This window comes from Mauremys reevesii, linkage group 4 (assembly GCF_016161935.1).
Source record: "Mauremys reevesii isolate NIE-2019 linkage group 4, ASM1616193v1, whole genome shotgun sequence".
NCBI classification, from domain to species: Eukaryota; Metazoa; Chordata; order Testudines; family Geoemydidae; genus Mauremys; species Mauremys reevesii.
In genome coordinates this window covers 62,769,214-62,787,321 of record NC_052626.1, presented here as the reverse complement: position 1 = coordinate 62,787,321, position 18,108 = coordinate 62,769,214, and the positions used below count along the sequence as shown (strand labels likewise).

General features: G+C 39.8%; 1 protein-coding gene across 4 annotated transcripts in view; it reads right to left on the bottom strand.

The window, feature by feature from the left end:
• Positions 1 to 2,222: 2,222 nt before the first annotated feature.
• Positions 2,223 to 18,108, bottom strand: part of SNAP23 (synaptosome associated protein 23) — a 40,936-nt gene continuing 25,050 nt past the window's right edge. For all 4 annotated transcript variants that reach the window (XM_039535556.1, XM_039535554.1, XM_039535555.1 and 1 more), the window contains 3 exons: positions 12,323 to 12,475; positions 11,564 to 11,708; positions 2,223 to 5,367 (listed from right to left, as the gene is read on the bottom strand). In XM_039535556.1, coding sequence (XP_039391490.1) covers positions 5,302 to 5,367; positions 11,564 to 11,708; positions 12,323 to 12,475 — 364 coding nt within the window. In that variant the 3' untranslated portion in view covers positions 2,223 to 5,301. The remainder of the gene's footprint in view (positions 5,368 to 11,563; positions 11,709 to 12,322; positions 12,476 to 18,108) is intronic.

Here is an 18,108-nt window from a genome sequence, read left to right as displayed (position 1 = left end):
TATGGCTTGCACATGGGCAAGCTTATTACATTTTTGGTGGTGCACTTATTCACCACTTTAAATTGCAGGTGGCCTTATTGGACAAGCAGGAAAAAAAAAAGGGGGGGGGGAGGGTGTAGATTCCTTTCTTCCTTTTCCCTCAGCTATAGCAAAGTCCACAAGCTACTCCCACTTCTATTTGTTTAGGACATTCTTTCCTGAATAGTGCTTTTCTCTGGCATATGCGGCAGGAAAGTGTTTTGTTTATCTTAGGAACTGTGCCCGTTATCTTTTGTAGAAAGTGTGATCTCCTTCAATAGGTGAATGGCCAGAAAGTGTTTTTGGGGAACCTTTTTCAGAAATTAGAAAAAACCTCAGCCTTCACAGTGGACAATTTGACTTGCCTTCCAGCCTGAATTAGCACTTCTAGTGTAACTATCCCTGTGCAGTGGGTCACTGTCACATACCAGCTAGACAGAATTAGATCAGGTTTATAAAGCAGTTTAAAGGAAAATAGCATGCAAGGGATCATCAGGTAAATAAAACATCTTTGAGCAGATCCCACATCCTCAGGGTCACCATTAATTCTGATCAAGATGGGATTAGTTCCATTAGATGACACTGAAATAGCCTCCTTTTGCCTCCTGCAGGACAACCAACCACTTGCCAGACCAAAGGCAAAACAACAAAAAGGCATGCAAGTCAGAGGAGCCATTTCACGTCTGTCACTTTGAACTGGTCAGCAGCGCTAGCCTTATTCTATAATGTATATCCTTGTATTAATGTACATTGCTTCTACTAACACTAAGATTTCTGAGGTACAGGATACATACCACATTTGACTACACTAACTAAAATGTAATCTGTATAGGCCTCAGCCGTCACCTTGTATTTTCCTTATACATTCTTCCCACTCACCCCTTTTCTCTGTATTCCTGTCTGTATGATGCCTCACAGTCCCCTCCAATTCTTGTGCACCTGTTTTCCCCCCCTCACCTGTACCCACATAAGCAGCCTGGTGGTTAAATGTTGCATCCTCAAATTCAGCCTAAATTAGTACTGACCGCAACTAACTGCATATGTAAAATGAGGCTGGCAGCTTCAAAGTATAGAACCTACTGGCCACATGTCCACATCACAATCCACAATTGGCATTTACTGGTAGTGTCAGAAGACAAAAGATGAAATGATGAAACTACAGCAGTCATTTTATAGAAAAGTAGGGAGACTACATTAGTATAGTGCAGGGGTCGGCAACCTGCGGCATGTGGGCTGATTTTTAGTAGCACAGTGCTGCCAGTGGGGTCCCGGCCTGGATTACAGAACCCCAGTCCAGCAGCACGATGAGCCGCTCAGCCCACTGCTGGTCTGGGGTTCCAGCTGCCGCCCCTGCTGCCGGTCTGGCACGTGAAACCTTAAATTAATGAGTACTTGGCACACCACTTCTCAAAAGGTTGCTGACCCCTGGTTTAGTGTATTACTCTTCTATAGGAGTAATTTACACACTTAAATTATTCTTATCCACCCTTACTGTTGGTCTTTCTCCCATCTCAAAGCTGTTGCAATCTGATCTACAATTATCTACCACCTTTTATCAAGCCTCTTAAATTCTCTCCCCAGCTGTATTTGCGGATACTATTTACATAAAGGCACTTCACAAACTAGAATTTTGTTGTGGCAGATCCAGAACAAAAACTGGAGTATTTCTGATAGCACAAGTCGGGCTATGCAGACAGTCAGCTCACAGGCCAGGCTTTGTATAACAGCGTGGTGTTCAAAGGTGGTGGAGTGCAGGAAAAAGGGTAAATCCTTAGAGATCACTTAGACTGGATTGAGGTGAGTTGGTGGACATTTTTCAATCACCAGAACTTTGCTTTGGCAAAATTTTCAAAAAGGTTCAGCGCTACTGCTTTTGTTTGGTCATCCTATGACAGAGAAAGCTGGAACGCAACTGCTTGCTACTAATTACAACTTTATACAACACTTTAGGTAAAGAGTATGCCAGGATCTGAATGGAGAGCTATTTAAAAAGGAACAATTTCTGAACCTGCTCCCACCACTTGAGTTCTCCACTTTTCAGTACCGGGACCTCCGAGTAAGATGAAAGGTTAAAATTGCAGGAAATGAAAACTTAGTGGTAACTACTTAGTTCTGTCAAATTGTCCAAGGGCAGGAGATTGGACTGTGTATAGGTTAAAACAATATTAATTAATGGCAAGTACTTAATAGTAAACAAACTACACTGAGTTATAGAATTCTATATTTGTTTATACACAATACATAAGTTTAACAGTGACTAAAAGCAGCAACTGAAATAATCTTCATTTTTAATGCCCTTAAGAATCAGATTTGCTGTGAGAAAAATGCATATAAATTGTTTATTCTGTCCAGCAAGTACGATGAACAAGAAAGTATGATGTGTAATAGGATAAATGCTTCTAACAGGCAATGCCAAAAGACAGTATTGCTGTGCAGTTTGCTCTGGAACATTAAGGCACCGACTCCCTCAAGGACCCAGATCTGTGTCCATTATAAAACAACTGTTAATATTCAGCTAATAACCAAGCTATATCCCAGTGCTATGTCACATTGGCACACAACAGTTGTAGGTGAATCCCAGATAAGGTACAGAAACATGAATAGTATCATGTAGGGCACAATTTTAAGCTGTGATATTAATCTTCCATGTACTCAACGCAGCATCCTCTTAGCCAATGTACCTAGTAGCTGTTGTAATAGCTTGGGGAAAATCAGACATGAGGTAAGATGTTGTAATAATGAAAGGGAGGGGGGAAAAGGTGTTCCAAGGAATTACAGCAGATGAGTTCTGCAATGTTATACGTGGAACAGTTTAAGTCTTCCATTCCCAGCAGTACATCACTACCTTTAAGTTAAAAAAAAAGAAACAGAAGGCATGCTCTGTACAAAGGTTCTTTCAAGTAAGCCTCTTAAGTTGGTATAAGAAAGTCTTATTGGGTAGTGGAATCCCTTAAGCTTTCACATGCTGGGGGTTTTATTGTACCAGTAGGTAATGGCACCACAAATGCTTCTTTGGTACTCATAGTGGGTGTGTGTATATGTGTGTCCTTAGCTACTAATAGGATTAACATACAGTTTATTAAAAATCCATTTTCCTTCCAGCTGTTTTGGAAGCCACAGAGGACAATAAGCAACCCTGGAGAAATTTCCATCACCCACAAAAGATTGTTTCACTTAAGCCTTATTCATACTAGGTTTTCCATAAAATTTGACCTGGCTTTCTACTTATTGTATATAGCAGTCCTCTCTTTTCTTTGTCATAGTCAGAAATCATTTATAGTAGCCCCTGGAGTGCACTGATAACTGCGATGCGTAGTGGTGTTGCACTCCCATCATTTAAGGAATTACCAAATTACTCATCTAAATCTTTACAGGTTATAGTCCCATCCCTCTGCCCCAGGATTTTCTACAAAAAAAAAAAAAAAAAGAATGTTGGACAACTACCCTGCAAAGAATAAATAAGCTTGAATGTGATTAATTTGGTCATGCCTCAACTAAATCACTGGGAGGTGGGGGGATTCCACACTAACATTCAAATATCACAGCTTATGTTATTTTAAATCATCACTTTCCCTTTCAACCTACACAAAACTCATAACTACTTCACTCCACCTCTCAAATTAGAATCTTGAGAATAAGACTGGCTACGTTTATTGGAAGACAAAACATGAATCCACATCTATTTTCCCTGTGAACGATTTTGGTTTTTTTGACTCTAGCTGATTGGAGTATTCTCCATTATGAGAAGGAACCTCAGCATTACCACCACAGATATCTTGGATTTGGAACATTTTACATTACAGATTCTGAAGTCCAATCCATAAACTGATTTATTATAGTAAAGATAGAGCAAGCATCTTATTCCCGGAACAAGGTAAGAAGGGAGGAACAGAAGAAGCAGTTCCTTCATATGAAGCATTCGTTATAGCAAGGTAGTAGTTTAAAATGTTCTACTTATTGTGACATGTTGCCAAGCAAAAATTTAACTTCATGAAACATAACTTTTTGAATAAGTGGACAGCAGCTATCAGGTATATATCTTGATTTAAATTAAGATTAGGTGGGAAAGTAGCACATGCATAGTTCAGAAGTATCATGCAGAATAGAGGGTGAATTATGGTGTATACATGGTTTAAAAACTAAAAGACCAAGAAAAACTGTACTTAAGTGTAAAGAAATTTGTTCTCCCTCATTCATTATTTTAATATCCATTCAGAGGTTTAAAAAGTTGCCCCTAACGCACCGTGGGGGAACAGAACTTGGTGAGATTTGTGGTACTGCAGCAGAGAAAGGCACAACCCAAATTCCAGGGAGAACTGACAGAGGTGAACTTGACATGGAATCCAGATGGGACATTTGCATGCTTACTATAGGTGGTCAGATTCAGAGTTTGTCTGATGTTTTCCTGGAGACTTAAGTTTTCAATTAATCTTACATTTTTATCTAAAGCTTTGTTGAGCCTACTTTTAAAGGAAATATTTAGAAGCTCGATATAAAATCTTTTCCATTGCATAAATATGGGAACAGAATTATTTTCTTCTGTTCAACAGTAAAACAGGTGCATGGTGTTTAAAATTAATTATATACAATAAAGAATTAACAGAAAATGCAGCATAATGTTAACCATGGTCTCTACATCAACATCATTTCACATTCAAAGAATGAAAATGCATGTGTTCCCCTCCCATTTCCTTCAAATTACAGTGTGTACGTTTTAAAGTCCTCAACCCACAAGTAGCCAGTGGGCCAGAACTTGTTAAATTTGGTAGTTTACATATGGGTTGGAAATTAAACTAAGTGTCCGTAAAACCATGGTTATCCTACTGAACTAAGAAATACAAGTAATAAGCATCACCAAGTTCCTATTTTAGTGAGAATGCACAACTCTAAGTGAAGTAATTAAAAAACCCAAAAACTTGTAAAGTCTCCTCTCCAACCTTTCCACAATTACAAACCCAAAATTATACCACCCTGTTTATTCCATTTTAATAGAATACTTTGTGTTGTGAGGGAGAATAAGAGAAAATTTTACAGCTTTGAGAATTTTCTAAGCCCTGAGCAGGTTTAAAAGGTAGGGCAGATGATTAGGAGCTATGTTGTTGCTCTGATGGAGTCAAAGCAATATCTTCACACAAGGATAAGAAAAAGAAGTACTATAAAAAGCAACCTGCTGCACTCGCTTCCCGACTCTGCTACCCCTGTTTTGAAATATAGAAAATTTCACAGATATGAAAATGACGACTTGCAGCTGGAGAAAGACACTGGACAATGGCAGAAAGCTCATTAACTATCAATGAGTTTCTTGGCTCGGACATTGGCTTGCTCAATACGATCTTTGTTGGTATCCGCCTGAAAAAGGAAAAGCATGTGTTAGAATTGCAGGTGACTGAAGACTAGATACTAAGAAAGCTTTAACAAAAACATTTTTAGTCTAATGTTAAAATGTATCTAATACACATCATAAGGAAAGTTTTTATACATCTGGGTATAATGCTTAAATTGTCCAAAAGTACAAAAGGTTGTTTTAAAAAAAAGTAAAAAATTATGTCAAAATTTCTTTGTGGGCTTGACTACAGAAGTACAAGATGCTACCATTGGGATAGGTAGGAGGGAAACAAGAGCTCTTACTGATTGGCTCAGCAGGGGTTGGTAGTTTTGCAAAGGCAGAATGATCAGAGGGAAGAAGTCAAATCTCTCTAGCAAGCCCCACAAGGCAACTCAATAAATAAAACGACTGGCTTCAGTGAATTGGAGGAATTAAGGGAAGGGATTTGAGAATGTGGAGGAGAATCCACCACCAAAACAAAAATAGGATTTTTTTCCCCTACTTAATTTCTTCCATAGAAAATAGTAATCCTCAAAGCTCCTGTGGCACAACTTCTCAGCATTAAAAATATACCACAGTACTCAGACCTTAGAATATAGGAGAAATTAAGCCATTCACCATTTATGCAAAATGAGCAAAAGGATGCACTGCCAACTTTAAATGATTAATCTAAAAACACTAAGGAAAGAATTGGTAAGGTATTTTGTGTAAAACAGACTCCCATGAGTCTTTTGAATGTACTGTTGTCATAACAATATGGCCTTGGCAAAAAAATTACAGTAAGATCGCAAACACCTATAATTAAACTAAAGCATCCAAGAATCAGCCAATTCCATCAGGCGATTGGCAGTGTACTTAGATCTCTCTTAAGGAAAGATTAAAGCTCCATAGATTTTGAGGCAAGAATGGACCATTATGATCCTCTAGTCTGACTTGCAAAACACAGGCCACAGAACCTGACCCAGTAATTTCAGCATTAAGCCCATAGTGTCTGGTTGAGCCAAGGCATCTTTTAGACTGACATCCAATCTTGGTTTAAAACAAACAAACAAACTCTGGAGACTGCACTACACCTTTAGATAAGCAATTCCAATCCTCACTATTAAAAATTTGTACTTTATTTCTAGTCCGATTTTGTCTAGGCTGAGTTTCCAGCCATTTAATCTTATGTCTTTGTCCACCAGATTAAAAAGTATTTTACTGTCAGAACGTTGTCCCCTTGTAGATACTTATAGACTGGTCAAGTCACCTGTTAACCTCCTCTCTGCTAAACTAATAGGTTGATTTTCTTTAGGTTGGTAAGGCTGGTTTTCCAGACCTCGAATCATTCTTTTAGTTCTTTTCTGCACATTTTCCAATTTGTCTACAATCTTTTTAAAGTGCGGGTATAAGAACTGGACAGTGTTCTAGTAACAGTCTAAATAAAGCCATATACATTGGCAACACCACCATTCTACTGTATATTCAATAGCAAAAAACCTATGTTAATGCAGAGGTAAGGTTGCTTCGTGTTCTGCAATAGGATAACATACCACTGAGTTGAGCAAAACTCAAACTTCTGAAAACCAGGAAATGCACAGATAAAATTGCCATGCAACCTTTACTCTGTCAGCAATGCCCCAATATGCCCTGTTATCAAACATCTTTACTCTGCCAACCCCATAGCTGCTGAAGTGTGGAAGCTCTTCACCTCCTTTTACAACCCATTCACTCTCACCCAGAAGATCCCATCTAACACTATTAAAGAATAAAAAGGAAAAAAAGTTACCCATGTCACCTTCCCTCAAGCTAGCAGTAGCCAATGGGAATTATTTGCATATTCTCCAAGTGCAGTCAGTGTGTCGGTGTACCTACCCTAAATGGTGAAGGCCTGCTTGGTAAAAGTGTGTTTGTGATACGAGGCTATATGTGGTTTACTTTGAGGTGTGTGGCAAAGCCTTGATTATAAGAGGAGATCTCTTTTTGCACCCTCTGACATGTCTTAGTAAAGGGAAGAGCTGCATATGTATCTTCAGGATCCAGCATGCATCATTTCAGTGTGGAATAGTCTACATTATAATTAGCAGGGTACAGGAGTTTTATTACAAAGGGTGTTAGCAGAGAGTCTGGACATGAGAGCAGTCTAAGTATTTACTATCTACATGCACTCCATGTAAAATGAGTGTGGTCAGTGTCAGGCATAGCTGTACTGAATTGTGGAGGCAGTAGTTAGCTCTGCTTCATAGAGGTGTGTTTGCAAGATCTGTGGAATACTCTGAGGTACGTGACAGAGCTGTGACTGTGATAAGATATCTAGGTTTTGTACCCTCGTGTGTGAGGACAGGGAAGAGGTACATGTTCAGGATGCAATATGCTTCATTATTTTTATGCAGAATTGTGCACATTGTCAATAGCAGAGCATAGGGCTTTTATTATAAAGGAGATTTCAGATTCCACCTCACTGCTGACAAAGATTCTAATGCTTTAATGATGGTTAAATGAAAATGAGATGGTATCCTGTGAGTAAGCATAAGGGAGTTGTAAAAGCCTGTGAAGTGATTCTTAAACATGTGGTATTTGTTCTGAGGAGTTGGCTAAGTGTGTGAACGTACACTAGGATCTGGAACCTCCTGAATCTTATAGTGCCAAGGGCCAGTGTGAGTATGTGCATAGTGAGGCATTACTCAAAAGAGGGCAGAGGGAAGGTTATGTGGGTAAATCCCCACCCGGCACCATTTTGTCCTTTAATAGCGTTAGATGGAATCCTGTGGTTGACTGAAGGGGTTGTAAAAGGAAGAGAAGAATTTGTACCTTTTAGCAATGGCATGTTTGGCAGAGTAAAGGTATGTTTGTTAATGGGGTATAGTGGATCATTGCTGAAGAGGGCAGAGTTAGGTCACATTTCCTTTGCAGGGGAAATTAGATATGCAGATTTTTTTTGGGGGGGGGAGCATTAGGGGACAGCGGATTGGAGCAATTAACTGTGCATTTCCTAGTTTTCAGAAGTTTGAGTTTTGCTCAACTCAGTGTTCTGCAAGGGGATGATATACCACCACCGTAACTCTGTGTTAGCATAGTTTTTTGCCACTGAATTTTCTAGTTTTTTTGAACAGGAGGAGATACTAGGAGTTAGTTATTTAGGCAGTTGTACTTATGATCTATAATTTGCATACTGAGCTAGCTGTCCTTACCTCCCCACAGCCCCGCTTTGAAACATCTCTGAAGCCATGCCTGTGACCCATTCAATGTGTTCGCCCTGCTCCACCGTGGCCCCTTCCCCACTAGTGTTCCCTGCTTACGGAGGGGAGGCCTGGGCACAGATCTCCCCAAAGTCTTCACTCCCTGGTATACAAATGCTTTTATTGCAGTTAATTGCCCCCTCCTGTAACCTGACTCACATACAGTGCCTGGAGTGAAGGAGAACTAGGTTACAATGGAAGTGTTGGGGTCCCAGAAAGTTGGAGTGCACTGGCAGCACTTTGGGGTGCAGGGCAGGGGCCATATGCCTATATGCTCCCTTACATGAGCCCCCAACTTCCCTTGCCTCCCTTGCTGCAGCCCCAAACACCTCTCCCTATATTGCCCCACTCCTCTGCCCCCTAATGCCTCCCCAGGAAATATTTGCAAGTCTAATCTCACCCCCAAAGGCTTTGATTACATTCCTCCAAAATAAAACCACCACCCATGGACTCCAAATTGCAGCAACCTCCAGCCCCGTAGTCCAAAACTCCTTTTGTCTTAGATGGAGGGTTGTGATAACTTATCCTTAGTTCTGTTAATTGATGGCTGTGAACTTGCCCTCCAACCTGAATGTGGATGAATCACAGACCTGTCATTAGTACCTCTCAGCTTAATACAAAGCAGCAAAAGGAAACTTTTTTGGGGGCCCATTTCTCATGGCTAAGGGACCCCAAATTTGGATCATTACCACCACCCAACATCCCCGTGAAGCACACTAAATGTCAGAGCAATCTGAATAACTATTGGGATTTTAGAGCACTTACAAGAGTTGAGTTTAAAGCACATAAAATGGGGGGCAGGGATGGAAACCCCCTCTACCCATTTCTTTGTATTGGCACATGCATAGTGTATGGGGGTGGGAGAGAGGTATAATCTTGAATACCGTTCTCAGTTTGGGACCTCCAAACATTCAGTAAGTGGCATGCATCATCGTGGGTAAAACTTGACAGATTGAGACTGTTTTGACCTGCATCACATCAACAGTTTGATATCTAACTCTGGGCAAACAAACCCACTTCGAAACTTTTTTTAAATGGTAATTCTTTTGGAGGCTTGGGATTATATATCCAGAACCTCTGGCTCAAAATTACTCCAAAATTTGGGTTACTAACCATAACCTGCATCCTCCCGAGGCATGCCAACATTTCAAAGAAATTTGATTATGCATGTTGATTTTAGGGGATTTAGAAAGGTCAACCTTTAAACAGATGTCATGACACAACATTAACTATAGTGGTGCTCCCACACCACTATAATTCCCCAGCTTCTGCATTCAAAGGTCACACATGCCCTCAGCCATCACAATACACCAATAGCTCACATTCAGTTGTGTAGGATTTATAGTCCTTTTGAGTCACTGTCTTCCAAAATACAGTTTCCCATCTCATAAGTATGACCTATGTTCTTGATTCTTAGATGTGACCTTGTATTTAGCTATATTAAAACGCATGTTCAAGTAAATCCAGTTTACTGTGCAACACAGATCACTCTGTAGAGCTGACCTGTCATTTCCATTTCACCAGCAGTAATTTTGTTTTTCCCAGCTCATTGATAAAGATATCAAATAGCAATGGGTCAAGAACAGATCCTTGTGGGAACATAACTAGATACACCCTCAATGGAGGATAATTTCCCATTTATAATTATTTTGAGATATAATCAGTCACTTTTTAATGCACTTTAGTGCATGTATAATCAATGCAGTGCACATAATTTGTTTTAAATAGACAGTCATATTGAACTAGTCAAATGCCCTACAAAAGTCTAAGTATATTATGTCAGTTACCTTTGTCAAACAGATTTATAATCATTTCAAGAAGTGATTAAGATCTATTAATTGTCCATAAAATAACGCTGATTGACATTTAATTATGCTGCAGTTGTCTAGATTTTTACTGGATAAAATCATGAAAAAGGCTAATATGGGATGCAGTCACTATCAAACTAACCAGTCTTGTTCCTGATATTTAACAAATATCCTTATTGTAGCCATTTCACTATTGCTACGGTACTTTTTAGTGCTTGCCCTCAATTCCTCCCATTCTGATTACATGTTTTATATATATTATTATTAGTACTGCTTTCCACTTCCTTTCTTAACCAGCATAGCTTTTCAAGAAATGAAAACATTTTTAATGATTGCAGAATTGTGGTGTTTTTTTTTTGTTTGTTTTTTTTAAAAGGGCCAATTTCCCAAAGCTGAAACCATTATGAGCAAAATGGATTATTTTTGTTTAATTTTTTTCTTCTAATGCGAGTGGTTATTAGGAGTTAAGAGAACTTTTCTAGATGCCAAAAAACACACCAAATATAGATATTACTGGGGAGGACTATATTCAGTTGGCACATAACTGTAATTAGGTCATTATCACTTGTAATAGGCAACCACTAATTTTTAATTAGGTGATCAATTAATCTTTATCTGTCAGAATGAAACATAATATAAAAATTACTGTTAGCAGGGTGTAATACTTTGTTAGAGAGCTATAGATAAGTTTAAGCAATTCAAAGAAGTTTTTCTAGTCATTAAGTGGCAACAAAGACCTCCTTCATACATCCCCCAGTTAGAACTCCCCTACGGTAACAGTTACCCCTTCCCTCTATACACACACACATTGTAGCTAGATGTTGAAAGAGCCATCCTGCTCTCTAGTCTGATTTAGTGGTCTATAGAAGACTCCCACCAGTGACCAATCTTGTGACTTGTCAGTTACAACACTAATCCATAAGCATGCCCGGTCCTGTGCTTCTGAATTGTGTAGACAGAGGATACCAAGGACATACTTTATTGTTCAAATAATTGCAAGATACTGAATATGCTCAGGAACTGGTAGTAAAAGTTTAGTATGGTACGACTGCATACTCCTGATGCACTTGACCACTGCAAATGCTCATAAAGGCAGCATGGTGAACGCATTAATTTAAGAGTATTCCATAATTCTTCTCTTGTGTCCTATAACCAAGATGGAGATGGCAAGAACAGGATTATTTGCCTCTTACCTTCTCATTTATCCGGTCTATTCGCTTGTTTTGTGAATCAATCTCACTGCCCATATCCAAAGCCAGGTTTTTCAAGTTCCCCAGGATATTTCCCACCTGAGCGAGATTTTCATCCATCTCATCCTCTCTGGCATCGTTTGTTATCCTGTTGAAAGTACCAGGAGACCCCTGTGTTCAGGAACCAGAAAGTTGCTTCCCCACTGCCAAAATGTTGTTCAATAAACTTCCACTAAAACATCTCATCACAACCCACATTTTCAGAGTAGGGGGGATGCTTCACTTTACCACCACCTATTCCAGCAGGCAGCCTGCTACTATCTGTCCTTAAATTCATTTTGCTGAAAGAAATTGGACAAAGTGGTTTTGTTAAAATGGCCTCAAAATTCAAAACAGAGAACCACTGGCAGATTATGCTCTATTAGAGAGGGATTCAAATTCTGTGTCAGGTGCCCTTTCATTATGTGACAGAGCAAATCCTAATGCAACATTCACCACAATAATTCGAGCACCGAGCTCATATGCATCCAGGGGCTAGTCAAGTGTAGTAATTATTCCCAGCACTGCATGCTATGAGGAGTGAAACTGCAGATATAAATCCCCAAGTGAAAGCAATTCAAAGGGCTTCCTGTCCAATTGACAGTAAGGATTTATTATATAGCCACTCTAGTTGAATACATTCTGGGAGGAAGAAACTGACTTAAAGGTATCTTAATGGCATACTCGTTTTGGGGGGGGGGGGGGGAAGATGGACAAACATACCGTGTAATATATCCCCCACTTGCTCCTACAGTGGTCTGTGGCTGATTATTTGTTACACGTCCTGGCTGGCTGGATACAACACGGTCTGTTGAGTTCTCCACACCATCACCCCAGGCTGACTTGTATGACTTATCAGACTCAAAGTTCTTTGTTCTACCAAAAAGAGATAAACCCAAATATATGCTAGATCAATAGAGGGAAAAGAGAGGACACCAGATTTTTTTCCCCAGGTGGCAAGGGAGGAAGAGAATTATTTCTTTCAGGGTGGGATTTTCAAAGGCACCCAAGTGATTTCACAGAAGTGTAGGACTGGAAGGGACCTCAATAGGACATCTAGTCCAGTCCCCAGCACTCAAGGCAGGACTAAGGAATAACTAGTGTTTTGTCTAACCTATTCTTAAAAACCTCCAATTCATCTCCAATGACTGAGATTCTACAACCTCCCTAGGCAATTTGTTGCAGTGCTCAACTAGCTTGACAGTTAGGAAGTTTTTCCTAATGTCCAACCTAAACCTCCCTTGCTGCAATTTAAGCCCATAACCTCTGATGACATGTCAAGAAGCAAAGGAGAACAATTTTTTACCCTCCTCCATGTAACAACCCTTTATGTTGTTTTATGTACTTGAAGACTTATGTCCTCCCTCAGTCTTCTTCAAAAGAAACAAACCCAGTTTTTCTAGTCTTTCCTCACAGGACATTTTCTAGACCATTTTTGTTGCTTCTCTCTGGACTCTCCAATTTGTCCACATCTTTACTGAAATGTGGTGCCCAGAACTGGACACAATTCTCCAGATGAGGCCTTATCAGCATGGAGTAGCGTGGAAGAATTACTTCTTGGGTCTTGCTTACGATGCTCCTGCTAATACATCCCAGAATGATATTCAGGTTTATTTTTGCAACAGTATCACATTGTTGACTCCTATTTAGTTTGTGATCCACTATAACCCCCTGATCTTTTTCTGCATTATTCCTTCCTAAACAGTTATTTCCTATTTTGTATGCATGCAATTGTTTGTTCCTTCCCAAGTGCGGTACTCTGCATTTATCCTTACTGAATTTCATTCTTTTTACTTCAGGCTATTTCTCCAGTTTGTCCAGATCATTTTGAATTTTAATCCTATCCTCCAAAATACCTGCAACTCCTTCCATCTTGGTATCATCTAAAAACTTCATAAATGTACTCTGTCATTATCTAAATAATTTATGAAGATCTTGAACAGAACCAGACCCAGGACTGATCCCTGCAGGACCCCATTGGAACTGCCCTTTCAGCTTGACAATGAACAACTGATAACTACTCTCTGGGAATGGTTTTCCAGCCAGTTCTGCACCCACCTTATAGTAGCTCCATCTAGGCTATATTTCTTTAGTTTATGTATGAGGTGGTCATGCAGGACAGTATCAAAGGCCTTACTTAAGTCAAGATATACCATGTTTACTGCTTCCCCCATCCATGAGGCTTGCTATCCTATCAAAGAAAGCTATTAGGTTGGTTTGTTATTTGTTCTTGACCAAATCCATGTGGACTATTACTTAATCTTTTAGGTGTCTGCATATGGATTGCTTGATTATTTGTTCCATTATCTTTCTGGGTTCTGAGGTGGACTAGGTCAATAATTCCCTGGGTTGTCCCTTATTCCTCTTTTTATGGATTGGCACTCTTTGCCCTCTGGAATCTCTCTTGTCTTCCATGAGTTTTTGAAGGTAATTGCTAATAACTCATCTCTTCAGTCAGCTCTGAGTATTCCAGGATGTATTTCATCAGACCCTGCCGATTTGAAGACATCTAACTTGTCTAAGTAATTTTAAGATTTGTTCTTTCCCTGTTTTAAGCCTCAGATCCTACCGAATTTTCATTGTCATTCATTATATTAAACATCTGATCGCTAACCAACCTTTTTGGTGAAAACAAGGAAGGCATTTAGCACTTCCACATTTTCTGTTATTGTCTCCCCCCCAATCCCCAACTGAGTAATGGGCATATCCTCTTCTTGAGCACAAGTCCTATTGAAAGTAAAAAGGCCAGTGACTTTCAGTAGCAATTGTGCTGCTAAATCACTAAGCCCTTGTCTATACTGCAGAGTTTTGTCACCCAAAGGCAGCTTTTGGCAGCAAAACAGTGGAGGTGTACAATGTCACTTTTGGCAACAAAATAAAGCCACCTTGATGAGAGGCACAGGGCTTTTTGTGGCAAACTTAAAGCAACAAAGCATCACTGAGACATTGTCATTCATTATATTGTCATAACTGGCCTCCCCCAGTATCCCACAATGCCTGCCATGACCACTCTGCTCACTGATTTGAACTGGACTGCCCTGCATTCCTGCTACACAAACATGTGCTCCTCCCCGTTAAAGCTCCATGAAGGTCTGACAGCTAAGCATGCCACTCAGCTCCCACAACAAAAAGCAAATCATTAACGTGGACTGCTGCTCTCTCCCATACTATGAACTCAGAGGCAGGCAGAGAGAGGTAGGGGGGGCGTGTGTGTGTGTGTGTGTGTGAGAGAGAGACACTGCTGTGCAGAGCCAGGGAGGGAGATGGGGGCTGATGTCAGGGGTTCCCCCCACACACACTCCCTGCCTCAGGACTGGTTGCTTTCAATGGCAGTCTGAACTTGGAGACCGCATGCGGACACTCAACTCTCTCACATACATACTCCCCCCACCCACTCTCTCTCACACACCCCATCACACTCTCTCCCAGTGGCATTGCAGTGTACATTCCACTTCCCTCCCTACACACTTCAGTTGAAAAGCAGCTGGCAATCTAGTAGAATGCCCAGGGAAGGACGGGATTGAGAAACCTGCATCATGTGATACTGTACCTGCCCCATGAGGCATTGCAAACTCTTCCCAAAGCACTCTGCTGCCAGTTGCACAGTGGGATAGCTACCACAGTGCACTGCTCTCTATGTTAATGCAAGAGCTGCTAGTGTGGATGCACTCAGCCAACACAAGGAGCTAGTGTGGACATGCAACAGCGGTTTTAATTAAAAGCACTTCAATTAAAACAGCATAACTTTTGGCAAAAAAACTCTGCAGTGTACACACAAATGCTGTGCTGCTTTAACTATACCGGTATAGTTAAAGCAATACAAAATACTATAACTATATTCTCCTTTTAGTATGGAAATAAATTATACCAGTATAAAGCACCTTTGTAGCAGTATAACTTCATTCACAGTAGGAGCTGTGGCATAAATATTTTGAGAGGAAAAAGTTACCCCCTAACCAAAAGGGTTATACTGGTACAAAAGCTGTATTTAGACCAGGCCTTAATGCTTTTAAAAATCAGATTTTAATCGTTATTTTCTGCAACATCTTAGATACAAGACTATAAATGAACAGGGAAGCATAGTTATTTTGATTTGGACACAATCTTCAACAGGGGATGAGCAAGAGGTACCTTGAGGTTGAAGCAACCTTGGGAAACATTTATGCACTTAACTAGCATTTCAGATATATTCAAGAGATGATTTCCTGATGCCATCTCTCCTTGATTCTTCAGGTAGTTTTCCAGCAATAGATTCATGTGTTAAACACAGGACAACTTCAGTCATACTTACTATTATGATTTTAGTGCATTATCCAAGAAAAAGCAAAGATGGCCTGATATGGCAAAAGCCCTATTATAACCATAGCAGCAGTGGCAAGGAGCTATGAAATACGACTTATAAAGGCAAGTAGATCTATAGACAAGTTAGAGAGGTTTCTGAAATTTTACACAGGTGTAATTTTTTAAAATTTTAATAAAGAGGTTTTGTAACCACCCCATATATACTATGCTTGTTTGTTGGTAGTCTCACAAGTGAGACCAAGGATTAAACTGGCCATTAAGCCTGAACTACCCTTTTCCTTCTAATTCTCCATTGGGCCAAACATTTGCAGGGCAGTATGGGGAAGCTTTCACTGGCACTAAACCTATGCTGTAACTACAGGACTTCTGTCAGTGTGGCACCTTTCAAGAACACTAAGTTAAAGTTTAAAATTTTGCAGCACCTATTCAAAATGTTGTGATATAAAAGAAATGTGTCCTAAGAAGAAAAATGATAATAGTATCAGATGAAGACTGATGCTCTCATTAGAATCTCTGCCCAAGTTTTAGCTGCAAAAATACAGGCAACTTCACATTTGTTTTCTGGGAATGAGGAAAAAGGGCAGACAACTCTAGCTTAGAAGAATGCCTCAGTCTTTGGTCAGAGCCCATGTAGAGCTCTGCTGAGGGTGGTATTACAAATACCAACGTAAACTGATGCATTCAGTCACATTTCTGGTATGGAGCTTACTCAGATCTGATCCCTTTTGTTTATTCACTCAAAGGAACTTGCTTTAGTAAGAAAACTTCGTTTCTGCTACTTTTTACTTGTTAGCATTGATGCAACACAATTATGGGAGAGCATGCTGATTCTATTCTGGTTTGAGCAGGATTAATAAAGATTGCTATTCTTCAATGGGGTGCCACAGTTGTAAGTAAAAGTAGAATTTGCCATACGGAATGATGCATAAGTCTGAACATGCAACTTGACTTTTACACCCCAGGTGGAGTTTTATGGTGCTGGACAATAAGACAGACCAGCTTTTTATTTCTACAGGTTTGAATGAGTCACTGAAACACAAACATGACTGCCACATTGGTATTTTTTAAAGTAATTTTCCAAACTATTACTCCATATTTGTAATAGTTTGACACCTTCCTGATAAGGAAGTCAATATGTTTAAGATCCTAAACATCAACTGGTCCAGCCCTGGTATTTACAGCCTCTCCTCAAGGAGCTGGGTCAGAGTTAATAGGCTCCCATGCCTAATCCATTCTATAACATGCTATCTATAGACATGAATGACACACTGGAACACCACAAAACCACAGACAGTCACAACATGTCTTGCATGCAAACATCATGCCCATGCAAACAAATACCCATTTAGAACATCACCTTAGACAGATGGTTAACAGTATAGTCTGTGGCACAAGATTGACCTTGTCCTAAAGTCCGCTTTCACCAGTTAATTGAATCCAGCTTCTAGTGTTTAGTCTTCATTTTTATTAAGTAAGTGGAAGGTGGGTATGTTAGGAGAGAATAGAAAAAAGAACAGTAAAAAACCATCAAACATGCAAGCAAGTGGTTAGTGATTTTTTTTTCAGCTGAAGTCCTTTGCTTTCAAAACAAAGTAGCTTTAAGTAATCTGAATAAAGTAGGGGAAGAAAAGAAACGTTTACTTGTGTGCACTCTGGTGTTTAAATTCAGCCTGTGTGTGGAAGACTGGCTATCCTAGTGCTCAACATTTAAGTAAGATACCACTATACCACTCATAAGTGGGACATTGGGGTGAGAGGACTGTTAGCATTTTTCAGATCCACTCAGTACAGTTTCTCCTGCTCTTGACCTCAGCACACTCCAAAACTTCTTAAGGCACTTCACTGTGAAAGTCACCTACAGGAATTAACATATTGGAAGTGCCACAAACTCCATCACAAATACAGAGTGTAGTCTTGATAGATCTGCTCAGATTCAATGGCACTAGATATCTGGTTTTTTGCCCAAGGTGAATCACTTACTGGAAGTGGCCAATATGACAAATTCAGAAACCTGGACAGGACTGTAATCTGAGATACTGACAGGATGCAAGTTATGTTAAGAATGAAATTGCACATTGGTACAACAACTTTGTGTTAAGCTACAGGCCAGATCAGAGCTATTTACTTATCAAACTGTTGTAACAAAACTGAACCTTTAGTCCTGAAAACCTCATGCTCATTTTAATTCAGAATGATCACATAGCATG